Source organism: Tasmannia lanceolata, unplaced genomic scaffold (genome assembly GCF_043159265.1).
Source record: "Tasmannia lanceolata isolate RefF3 unplaced genomic scaffold, GAP_Taslan_0.1 ptg000004l, whole genome shotgun sequence".
NCBI lineage: Eukaryota > Viridiplantae > Streptophyta > Magnoliopsida > Canellales > Winteraceae > Tasmannia > Tasmannia lanceolata.
The window spans coordinates 9,359,266-9,371,828 of NW_027518681.1; the positions used below are offsets into that span (position 1 = coordinate 9,359,266).

General features: G+C 36.8%; 1 protein-coding gene across 2 annotated transcripts; it reads left to right on the forward strand.

The window, feature by feature from the left end:
* Positions 1 to 8,189: 8,189 nt before the first annotated feature.
* LOC143876254 (costars family protein) lies at positions 8,190 to 12,522 on the forward strand. Of its 2 annotated transcripts, XM_077377990.1 has the most exons (3): positions 8,193 to 8,353; positions 9,747 to 9,821; positions 12,210 to 12,522. In XM_077377990.1, the coding sequence occupies exons 1-3, from the start codon at positions 8,267 to 8,269 to the stop codon at positions 12,411 to 12,413; spliced, it is 366 nt and encodes a 121-aa protein (XP_077234105.1). In that variant the 5' UTR covers positions 8,193 to 8,266; the 3' UTR covers positions 12,414 to 12,522. The 2 variants fall into 2 exon arrangements, with proteins under 2 accessions (XP_077234106.1, XP_077234105.1); XM_077377991.1 differs by lacking the exon at positions 9,747 to 9,821 and having other exon boundaries at positions 8,190 to 8,353.
* Positions 12,523 to 12,563: the final 41 nt, after the last annotated feature.

Genomic DNA, 12,563 nt, shown 5'->3' on the forward strand with positions numbered 1-12,563 from the left:
CCTTTTTGAACGGAAGGGCAATCCTCTTTGCAGTTTCAGACAACTTCACCTCCAAAGGCGAAGACGACGCCATGTGGGAAGAAGGTCGACCTTTTAACACTCTTCGCCCCCACATCTCTCCCAAATCCGTCAATTAGACAACGCACTCCAAAGCACTACAATATTGAACAAACTAGAATAAATTCCGCGACTCGAATTCCACCTAGATCCCGAGCAAGAAACCAGGAAAACCAATTTCTCCAGGGTCTGAAATTTACAGAAAAAGCGATTTCTTTCCTCGATCTGTTACCACGGCCAGTTGATGGCGGGTTTTTTCAAAAGTCTCACGGCTAAATCGTAAACATGGCATCTTAAATTGTTCTAACTTATTAGATTGGTGGAAATACCAAAAACGGGGATGTCATAAATTAGGGTTTCTATGAAAACCCTTTATTTTTCTCTTATTCACAATCGTAAAAGAGAAAGCGCTAAGAACACATCCTTTGAAAAAGAAAATCAACATGCAATGTTGGGCAACTAGCAATTACTAGTGGTTAATCACGTCATCTTCTATCAAGCCCACTCTATCTCAATACAAAAACTCCATCAATGTAAGCCTCCGTAATATTCTCACTTGCTTTCATAGAGAACCGATCATTCTTGTTTCAAACTAAATTATACAAGTATAAGGAATGAATTGCTGGTAAAAATAAATAATAGTGAGGATCTGTTTTCTTTCTTTTGTGTGTACTAATTTTAAGTTCTTAAAATGGAAAGGAACTCCAAATTGGAGGTACAAAATTGTGGGTTTTCTCATTTTTCATCTCAAAGAGAAAAAAGGAAAACGGAAAACCTAATTATTGTATCAGCCTCTACCTGAAACAAGTTGGGTGTTCATAACAATCATTTATTCCAATTAATGAATTTTCCCATTAACATAAAAATGCCTTAGTATCGTCTCTAACATTGTTGGAGATTCATAAAAAAATCATTTATTCCAATTAATGAATTTTCCCATTAACAGAGAAATTCCTTAGTATCGTCTCTAAGATTGTTGGAGATTTTGTCACAAAATCTTTGGAAATTTTCTGATAATATTAATTTTCACAAACCTAATAATAATATTAATAACCAAAATTATTAAAAATAAATGAATAAAAAAAAGGTTAGAAATAGCATGTTTAATGGATCGAGGCATGTTGAAAATCTTGCTCTCCTTAGAGACGATACGCCCCCTTTTGCAATGTGTTTGCCAACGACATCTCCCAACATACAACAATCCATTGGGTCTCTTCCATGTAGGGAATCGATCCCTCGAACTCATCATCGCCCATATCGTAAAAGGAATGATAAAAATATGAAAACTGAGAAGGAAAAGATGTAGGGATTTTTCCAAGAAAACATAGTTGCTTTGAATTATAGAGTGTGTTGGAGGAAGACGTTTTTCCCAAATAAAAAATCGTCACTGTTAAGAGATTGAGAGAGAGAGAGAGAGGGAGGGAGGGAGAGAGATATTATAGGGAATAAATGGGTGAGATTTGGTAACGTCTCCGGCCTCCCAGATTCCCTCTAACATCTACAAAATCTCATAATAAATCTCTCTTTTGTAACTTACCAAAAAATAGGCATAAAGTAAAACCAAAAAAAAAAAAAAAAAACCTAACATCATCCTCTCCTTATATTCCTCCTCTTCATCTCCCTCTTCCTCTTCCAAGTTGCAGTGATGGTCATCGGCGGTATTGGAGATGAAATGACAGAAAAAATAAGAGAAGAAAAAGAAGAGGGTATTTTGGTCTTTTATCCGTATGATGCCACTTGATCATCAACTCAAATTTTGAAGCAATTTGTGCAGTCATTTCAGAAATAAAAAGCACAATTTTTGAAATTTTAATTAATGAAAGGGCAAAATACCACATGATAACAAAATAACTGAGTTATCGATTTATTAATTCTCTTCCCCATGATCTATTATTGCAAGAAAGGGATAATATGAAATTTCGAGTTGTCAATTATATCCTTTTATAGAAATGGTAAACCAATTCGAGGAATTTATCACACAAGTATTCAATTAGTTCGTACTTGTTTAGTATTGAATTGGAACCAAGACCAAAATGGCTATGTAGAAAAGGTGCAGGCTTCCTAGAGATTAGCATCTTCAATTGAACCCAAGGAAGCACATACTATTGAAGCTTAAAATGAGTTTTTTCTTCCATTATTCAAAATCAACGATCCAATCTCAGACCTTGAAATAAAGGACGGTGGTTGAAAAAATAAGAAACTACAGTTGAGACTCTAATAATTAATGCCCCATAAATTTATAATCTTATACATCTTATAGCTCAATCCAAGAAGCAACATGTTCCAATGCGGTTAATATATACTCTCACATTTCTAATATTTAATATAGAGAAATTATATGGTGCCCGACAGTGAAGTCCCTTGTGAGCAGTACTTCAAAAGTACTGCCCGGTCTGCTGTTGGATCAAATATCAAGGGTGGTACCGCTTGGAAGGTACTTGACGGCTGGGCACCACATAAAAAGTCCTTAATATAAAAATCAAGTGATATAAGATATGCGAGAGCACCTTCTTAGAAAAAGTTGTTCAAATTACATAAAGTGAACATTTATATTGTCCAAAGTATGTAGGTATATAAGAAACTTTCTTTAGTCTCATCAATGGACCATGTTGTAGTGGTTGCAACAGTCATGTACTCTGGCATAGTAGTGGTAGCAGTTGTTGGGTATATAATATAACTCTATTATGTTCTAATATAAGCCCAATAAGATAATGGACCGGTGTAGTGGGCCTACATGGGCTAGAGTCCATTAACCAATCATTAACCCTAGTGTATCTCTATATATAGGGGCTGGAGGCAACAAACTTGGTATTCCAAACTAGATGCAACCTCTTGCTTGACCTAATTCCTCTAACAATCTTGAAGCATTAAGAAAACCTTAAATTCGTTTTTGGTTTTTCGTTCTCCTCTCTTGGAATTATCTTTGGATCGTCTGCCTCTCATACTTCATTTTGGGCGTGGGTGTATTCACTCGTGTGTGTGATTTCTTCTTCAAACCAATCACAGAGAGATGTTTGCTTCATTGAAAGTGGGTTATTTTTCACCCATCGAATTCGTCTTGTATGGTGGTCTGCAAGGTTTGGATTATTGCATTGTTTTTTGGGCGTTTTCTTCACCCAAACCCACATCTGGGTTACTCTCTTTTGGTGGACGAAATCCATAGCCGAATTCAATTTGTTCGGTACAAAAGCCATATCGAATTTCGTGAAACCCCTGTTTTTGGGCATGGGTTTATTTCCCACACAGAAGTTGTTTGTACATGGGTTTCTTCCCACAAAATAATCGGTTTGGTCTTGAGGTTTCTCCTCGCACAGAAGTGGTTTGGGAGTAAGTCTCTCTCGAAAATTGATTTTGAAAGCAACCCACCCACATCTTTATTCTCATGGCATAGACACCAAAAATCGTGAAAGCCTAACTCTCTTTCGCCCAAAATCCCAAGAAGAGTTTGCGGCAAAATCTCCTGTTGCAATTTCTGAGTTTTGTTGGTGTGATTACAAACCTTCTACATATCTTGCTTGGGTGGAAATCATGGTGGACAACTGTGTTGAACAGAAGCAACACATATTTAGGTAATCTTCTTTTGCCCATAATCTTGTGAAGCCGAATCTTGTTTGGCTCAAGTTTTTGGTGGCCGACACCATAACTCCTCGAGCTTGGTGTCAATATATTGTTGCTGTTGGTTCTTGGCTTCGGCTCTTCGATTTGGTCAATGAACTTGGTCGTTCGGCTTTACGATTCGGTCTCGCGACTGGTACCTGCCGTCAAGTTCTTGCCGCTGATTGGGTTTGGGTATTCGCCTTGGCTGGTTTGTCCTCGCCTCGGGTATTACCTTGCTGGTTATCTCTTGCTATTGAGTTTCATCTTGGATATCTCGGATTCGGGTTTTGGATTTGGTCCGCGATTCTGTTCTTGACTTTGGCTTTCGCGATTCCCAAATCAGGTGCACTCTTTCCAATTTGTGTTTTAATCTAAAAATAAAATAAAATGGAAAAGACTGCAATTCCCTTTGAGATGGTCAAACTTCAATCATTTGGAGGTTAGGAATTTTATTCCTAGAAGCGAAAGATTCAATTTGGTCTAAAATACTTGAATGTTTTCTACACCATTTTGAGTACCTTTGCTGATTCGATTGAAGGTGTTGATGAATCTCAATGGATTCGAGATGAAGATTTCTGCATAAACTACTTGTTGAATTGTCTTTCAGATCGTCTTGCAGAAACCTATAACAAATTTGAAACTGCTAAAGAAATTTGGGATAATTTAGATGCTCAATTCAGAAAGGATGAGGAATTGTCCAAGACTCATCTTGTGGACAAATTCATGGATTTTAAGTTCCAGGAGAACATGGAAATCACTCCTCAAGTAACTGATTTAGAGAATTTGAGATCTAAATTAACCAATGAGAAAATAATAGTGTGTGATCCGTTTCTTGTGGGTGCAATCATATACAAGCTACCATCTGCATGGCACTCTTTCAAAACAGAGATGTATAGAAAGAAGGTGCAAGTGGGACTGAATGATCTCAAACGATTCATTTGAATCGAAGATGAGAATAGAGCTAGGAATAACTTGGAGATGGTTAGACAACAACAGTCAGCTGCTAACACGGTGATATATCCCAAGAAATTTTCTAAGAAATCCAAGTCACCTAAGAGTGATATTCTCAAGTTGAAAGCCAAAAAGACTGTCTTTAAGAGAGAAAAAAAAGGGCAAGTGCTACAACTGTGGGAGATATGGTCACTTTGCTGCAGATTGTAGGCAACCTCAGATGGTTATCTCTAACACACCATATCAGGAAGCTACTATGTTAGTAGATAAGACTGAGCCTAAAAGTTTCACTGCCATGTTGGGAAAAGATAGTATTGGTCTTAATCAAGCACTTAAATTGTGACATCAGAAATTTGACAAAGTAGTAAAGAGCTTTGGGTTTTCTGATCAATTACTCGGATAAATGCATTTACTATCGTTTTGTGTCGAATAAGGTTATGATTATTTGCTTGTATGTAGCTGTTGATTCTTATTTCCAATCTCTCTGTGGTGAGTTATGTGAAACTAACCTTGGGTAAATAATTTGACATAAAAAGACATGGGTGTTGTAAACATCATTCTTGGTATGAAAGTAAGTTTTTTTTTAAAGGCAAGGAATCACCCTTGGCTAGCCCATTATATGAAATACTACTTTTCTTTTTAAGAATACAGTGAGTGCAAACCGATTAAGACACCATTTTGATTATACCAAGAAGCTGATCTCTAAGGAAGAGACAGTGTGAGTCAGTTCGATTATTCTAAACTGATTGGTAGTCTCATGTATGTTTTGTGTTGCACTAGGCCAGACATAGCCTTTATAGTTGGCATGCTGAGTTGTTTTGCTAGCAATCCTAGCCATGAGCATAGAAATGCCCTTATGAGGCTAATGAGATACCTTTCGTGTACTCAAGAGTATGCTCTAAACTATGGTAGCCATCCACTTGTTGTGGAAGAATATTCTGATGCGTCATGGGGATCAGAATTAAGGGACAGCAAATCTATTGATGTTGTGTGGAAGTCGAATTGGAACTTTATGCTCTAGCTTTGGATGCAAATGAAAGCAGAGGAGATAAAGATTCTGATTATGGTTATGGATATTCCACTAACCCAGTTAAGGATTAGTTTCTTAAGTGTGTTATGTGATAATCAAGCTACAATTACAATTGTGAAGAACTCACTCTTTAATGGTAAGAGGAGACATCTTAGGCTGGAACATGTCATGCTGAATTATCTCATTGAACACGAGATTATCACTTTGATTGATGTGAGATCGAAGGATAATATGGCTGATGCTCTCGCAAAGGGACTGAACAAAGATCGAATGTTCAAAACTGTAGGGGAGATGGGGTTAAAATCTGTAGAGACATGACTTAACCTACATTCATGTTATTTTAAATTTTCGAATCTCCCTTTTGGCCAAGATAGGCACTTGATATGTTTTGATGATGTTTACAGTTGTTGTATGTCATTCCACATTTGATGACATGTCCATTTTGGGAAAGGTTGTACATTCCAAACTTGATGATACAGCTTAACTCAAATATGGATAAGATGACTGTAACATTCCAAAAAGAAACATGAAATTGTTCTTTGCAAAAGAAACTATTAAGTCTTGTTCTTTATTGAAACTTGACAATGATGAATGATTCTTTGCAAAAGAAGTTGTTTAGGTCTTGTTCTTTATTGAAACTTGACAATGATGCTTATGATGAGAGTGATACTGATACTTTTTCAGCCATTTTGGAATTGTACTAAGTTCTTCATGTAGAACTAGATACTTTCATGAATTATGGAATTGTACTAAGTTCTTCTTCAGGTAGAACTAGATACTTTAGTGTTTTATACAAATGATTGGATTCATTTTCTTGAAATCCATAATTGGCAATTCACTGGGATTGACGAAAAAGAAGGAGCTTGTCTTGATTTGGACTTTGATGAGAATGACTTACTTGATGAGTAAATCTTCTAAAGTCATAGAGACTATGCTTTCATTTCAGTATGTATAGAATTCACTTGTTTGTGAAACTTTATTTTGGATCTCGATGAGAATCATACCCCATGAATGAATTCCTCTAAGATCAGTGGGGTTCACTTATATGTGAAACTACCTTAGGTTGAGTTTAGATTGTATCTCAAACTCTTGGTTAATCATAAAGTATTCTTGTTTTCAGTTGGATTACAGATCTTTATTGATATGGTGATATGGATGATTCAATAATTTTATTTAGACATCACATTAACTATCTATTTGATTGTGCTATATGTAGAACATAGGAGGAGATTGTTGGGTATATAATAAAACCCTATTATGTTCTAATATAAGCCCAATAAGATAATGGACCGGTGTAGTGGGCCTACATGGGCTAGAGTCCATTAACCAGTCATTAACCCTAGTGTATCTCTATATATAGGGGCTGGAGGCAACAAACTTATTATTCCAAACTAGATACCTTGGGCGTAATGCTTCAAGCAACCTCTTGCTTGACCTAATTCCTCTAACATAGTAGTGGTTGCAACAGTCATGTACTCTGGCATAGTAGTGGTAGCAGTACCATTGGCAAATACATGCAGGAAACTCCTGCTTGGCAATGGCAGTGGAGGTTGCTAGGTATTCTTCTCAACAATTAGACAAGTAAAAAACGTGATGCACCATAAATGTGGGCATGTCAAGGATGAAGAGTTGGACGAACGCACAAGCATAGGGTTAAGGAGTGGGATGATAATTACATAGGATTAAGGAGCACATGAGATGATAATTGTGTGTTATATAGAATACATGCACCAACATTATTAATTATTAGGGGAGATTTGCTAGGGCTGTTGTCTTCATTCACGAGGTGGCTGGTCAGTTTGACATGCGACAGACCAGCTGCGACATGCCTTTTGTGATGGACCCTAGCAATTCCCTTATTAGGGATTTGCTAGCGTCCATTGCAGAAGACATTTCGTGGATGGCCTGATTCATGTCAGAGCAGCCACCTCATGAATGAAGACAAAATCTGCGAAAAAATTGAAAAGCGAGCCTGTGTGGCTGCTATGACATGGAACAACACATCCGCAAAATGCCTTCTGCGATGGACACTAGCAAAAGAGAGAGACCCTCCTTTTTTTTTGGGCCTGGCAACGACCCCTACCGCTTTATTAAATGTAAAGAAAATGATACATTTAATTAAGAGGACTAACAACCCTATCCTTGAGACACACTAGTTATGGAATACAAATGACTCAAATGATCCAAACTTACTAGAAACCTATGAGCTAACTGATGGCCTTGATGGCTCTAATGTCCCGGGAGGCCTATCATCTTCTTACTAACTTACTTTTTTTTTAACTCTTGGGCGACACCACACACTACTGCCTCATCCTCCACCTCTCAAAACCCTTTTGCGAGCTCCCTCACTACCATTTCTTCTAATAAAAAAAGGATATGGTTATTTTCACTCTTCTTCCTCCCTCTCATTTTCTTACGTTCTTGGGTAAAGCTAGAAGATGACTTTTTCTTATATTGTGAAATTCGGTAACCGGGTGCAACCAGTTGGCTTAGACAAGCGCGGTCGCACTCGTGTCCATTCACAAAAGAGCCTTTATGGGCCCTCCATAAAGGCTTTTTCTTCTCTTCTCCATTTTCATCCAATCATTTCCAGAAACAGAGACAGAGAGAGGGAGGAAATTTGAGGGAGAAATGGCGATGAATGTGGAAGAAGAAGTAGAGAAACTCAAGGAAGAAATTAAGCGATTGGGCCAGCTCCAACAGGACGGATCTTACAAGGTATCTCTATTTCCAAATCTCATGAAATCTCGACCTTTTTTTTTTGTTTTTTCTTATATTGATGTTGTTCTTTCTTCTGGGTAGGAGTTCGTTTTCTGATCTGGGAATTCAGATTTCCTTCTCACTAAAAACCCTTTTGCGTATTTTCACATTAATCAATGAAACTTATGTCGTGGAAATTTCAGTTCTTGATCCATCACATAGTGTTTTGAGATCTTGATTTCTCAGGTAGCATGACACAACTAGAAATTAGCAATTAGTCATGAGTAGTAGGGCTGCATCATAGGTTAATCATCAAATCCATGTGGAAAATTCAGATCTTGATTCATCAAATAATTCTTTTTATTGATCTGAGTATGAATCATAAAACCCATGTTGTGAAAATTCTGATCTCAGTTTATCTCATAACCACGATTCTCATTTGAGTAGCAACAAGCAATTAGTTGTTAATAGAGTTGTTAGGATTTGAAGTCTAGATTTGGTCATGGTTTTATTTAATCCAAACAGTTCTGAGAAATCTAAATCTATTGCTTAATCTACATTTAACTTACATTGTTAGATCAGGCATTTCATTGACCGTAGAAGTTGATCTCTTCAGGCTAAATTGCAGAGGGAATTTGGTGTTTGAAGTGTCAGCTAAATTTTGAAACAAAATCTTGATTCCCAAACAATCTTGTGCTGGTTAGTACAACCCCCATATTGGGGTATAGATCATACTTAGATTTGGGCATGAAAATTGAAAACCTTTTTATTTCTCATGTCAGTTTTTTATTCTAGTTCTTTCTTGTATGTTTGAGAATGAATCTGATCTGGAAATTTAACTCTTCTCTATGGATCATACTCATGTCACTGGATTCTTTTTATTTTTTTGCGAGTTCTTGCAGGGTTATTTCTGTGGATATAAAATTCAGTATTCAATTGTGACTTGATTCTGCCAAGACTCAGACAACACATGTTTAATTTGTAATGCCTTTTTCATTAGACCAATAGAGTTCTGCTAAATTGGAACACATTTGATAAAAACTGATAACTCTAAGATGGAGTATTGTGGTATTTCCCCTTGTTGTTGCCTTTGTAATTTTGTTGTTTTTTGAGATTGAAATCTATGTGTGGTCTTTGTTTGATAGATTTGTCTTAGTTAGCAAGTGTATAGTGTTGGATTGGCTGCTGTTCAGTGGGTTGCCTAATTCAAGTGTTTGTGAAGCTGTCAGTCTAACTTTGGGTTATAATGATTTTTTTTCGTTATTTTCTAAATACATTTTGAAACCAGACTGTCTCTACAAATCAACTTGACTCAAACAGTGGTAAAGTCTCCAAGTTTTGTCCAAGTTGTCGTCTTCTGTTTTCAAATTTCTCCCCAAAGTTCTGATGTTTTTTTTTTTTGATGACGTAGGATGTCCCCACCCCCTTCGGGAGTAGGACTAGTCCCTACGGATACACGCAACGACCCACTCACCACGGGTATCAGGTAAGTCGGGGGCGGGATTCGAACACTCGTCAATAGGGAGCAAACCCTTGACACTCCCCAAAGTTCTGATGTTATCCTGAGATAGTTGCTGTCTTGGGATTACAGCCACTAGATAAGCGTGGTTTACATTAGTGTCCATTGTTTATATGATCAGTGTTGCTTCTGGAAGGTTTAAAATTTTTAAAAACACTAAAGATCTTTTCTTAAAAGGTTAACTGACTTTTCTCCTCTTGGTTAACATTGTCTCTGTTACTAACTAAATTCGAATATATCAATTTTCTAATCATCTAATAGGAAATGTGTTGTTGAGATCAACTCCTAAAACTTCTGCTCCACTCATAACACATAAAGAACCTACATTACATAAATGATATTTTTGTGCTTGTTTGCTGCTAACATCATGGGCGAAACCAATGCTATATTAGTCAATTCAAGAAATAATCATCTTATCTTGCTATTGCATCTTACTAGGATACCGACCAACAAAACTAACCATGATATTGAGTCAGAATTATTTTATTAACTTTATACAGGATATTGTTGCATGCATCTTGCTATTATACTGACCAACAAATTTAACATGGGGGCGTCTTCTACTTAGGGCACCTTTTCTCACTCAAGAGTATCATGATTTTTAAACTTCTAAAGGTCTTAATAGATTAATTTTTGTTTTTGACAGCCACTTCCTTTCCTACTTCAATTAACTACGATTTAGCTACAGTGACATATTATTACATGAATGGAGAAAGATACGAAACATATTCATCACTGAAAATAGACAATAAAATGCTTGTGGACTCGAATAGCTATGAAGTGATTTTTTTTCACTTGCTTTGATGCATAAATTTTGGGGATTATTTGAAAATGTAGAATGCATGCAGAACCCTGTTGTGATACTGCTCTGGGAAAATGCCATCCTTTGAGTAGTTGTTGCCTCGTAAGTTGATTTACCAGAAGCAGAGGGAATCCTCCAACTATATGAAGGTCTTCCAATCTCTAGCGTCTTGCATACTGAAAAATGCAATATGAACCCCATAGAGTAACTCAATTTCCTTCATCAATAACTATACCTTATTTGCTTTGTGGAATGAGATTCATGGCCTCTTTGTGCATTCTTGGTGGAGAGTTAGACTTCGTTTTAAACTGAGCATATTGAAGACAGAGCTCATATATCCAGTCCACCATATCCCTGATCTAAACTTGGTATGCAACAAGACCAGAACATTTGCCTCTAAATCCAGGAATGAGAGCATTTCTTTCATGCATTCCCCTGATCAAACTCTATCAAAACTCTCTGGCTGTAGAATGTGCCATTAAAGGACCTCTCTGTTGATTACACCCCAGTGTTTGCTTCAAAGTTATCAAACTACTAAATTTATTTTACAGACTAGCACCATCTGAATGTGGACAGCACCTTCCAGACTATCAGTAACTATTTCTGATTAAACTTCAATTGACAACATCATCACTTCTATTCCTTCAACCTCTAGAAGCTAGAAAAGAAATAATATTCAGATGTCTGATTTTTCTTCAATAGAACTCGTGGATCGGATCAGCCCAAAACTATTTTGCTTTGCATAGCTCCAATGGCAGTAAAAACACAACTGTAATATTATCAATATCTCACTCATGGGTTCACGATCTCGTTGCAATTCTTGCATTAGAAATCTGATAAAGCACCATTTCTTTATTTTTCTTCATCTTATATACTCTCATATTGTCTGCTACTGGAATTTACATGATTTCCATTTCAGCTGTTAGACTCGTAAGGTTTCTTTCTCTCTCAATTTCTATTTATCTAGCTCATGGTTCTTCATTTCTTTAACATGTTAATCACTGGAATTTGGATGATTATATTAACCGCTAAAACCCAATTCATTGATGCATTTACTTGTTCAGAAGTCACTCAAAACACTGACACCTATTCTTTTTTTTTTTTAAATCCTCAGACAGATTTTTTTTCCTACTGTTTTTTTTTTAATCTTTTTTGATGCAATAGTGGAATTTACTGGGGCAAAAAGAGACACCATGGAAAAGCTTGTCACCACACTGACTATCTACCCCTTTTCCCCAAGAGAATCAGCTAAATCATTTGATTTAAATTGAAAGAATAAAAGCCATGCTCTTGCCCTGGCCCGAATTTTCCCCAACCCAAGTCAATGAAAAATCCTTAGTTGACGAAAAATTGACCACCCCAACCATTGACTCACGAGTGGACTCTCTTTTACCATGGCCAAGCTCTCATATAAGTTCGAATTTTGAAACACTGAGATGATCCAATGACACCCGTTTAAAAAATTTCAATTTTTCATATTAAATAGATGCCTGTATTTTATTCGGATACTCCCAATTGTCCAACAAAGAGATTTTGTTCATTGATTTTTGAAGGTTAAGTTCGGCGTGCTATTCAACGATGACAGATGTGCAAACATATTTGAAGCACTGGTTGGAACCCTGAGAGCTGCCAAGAAGAGAAAGTTCCTCACATATGAAGGAGAACTACTGCTCCAAGGTGTACATGACAATGTGGAAATAACCCTCAAGGCCCCTCCAGCAACAACCCCCCAGGCCCCTCCAGCAACCACTGTCTAAGAACCCTATTGGGGCACACTAGTGATTGTAATAATAAGCTTGTATGAAGATAAACCTCCTTTTCCAACCAGAAGCTTTCTTTACTACATCAGTAGTATTTTTATATCAATTCAAAGATCATTGTTTAGATAAAGCAATGCCATCGTTAGA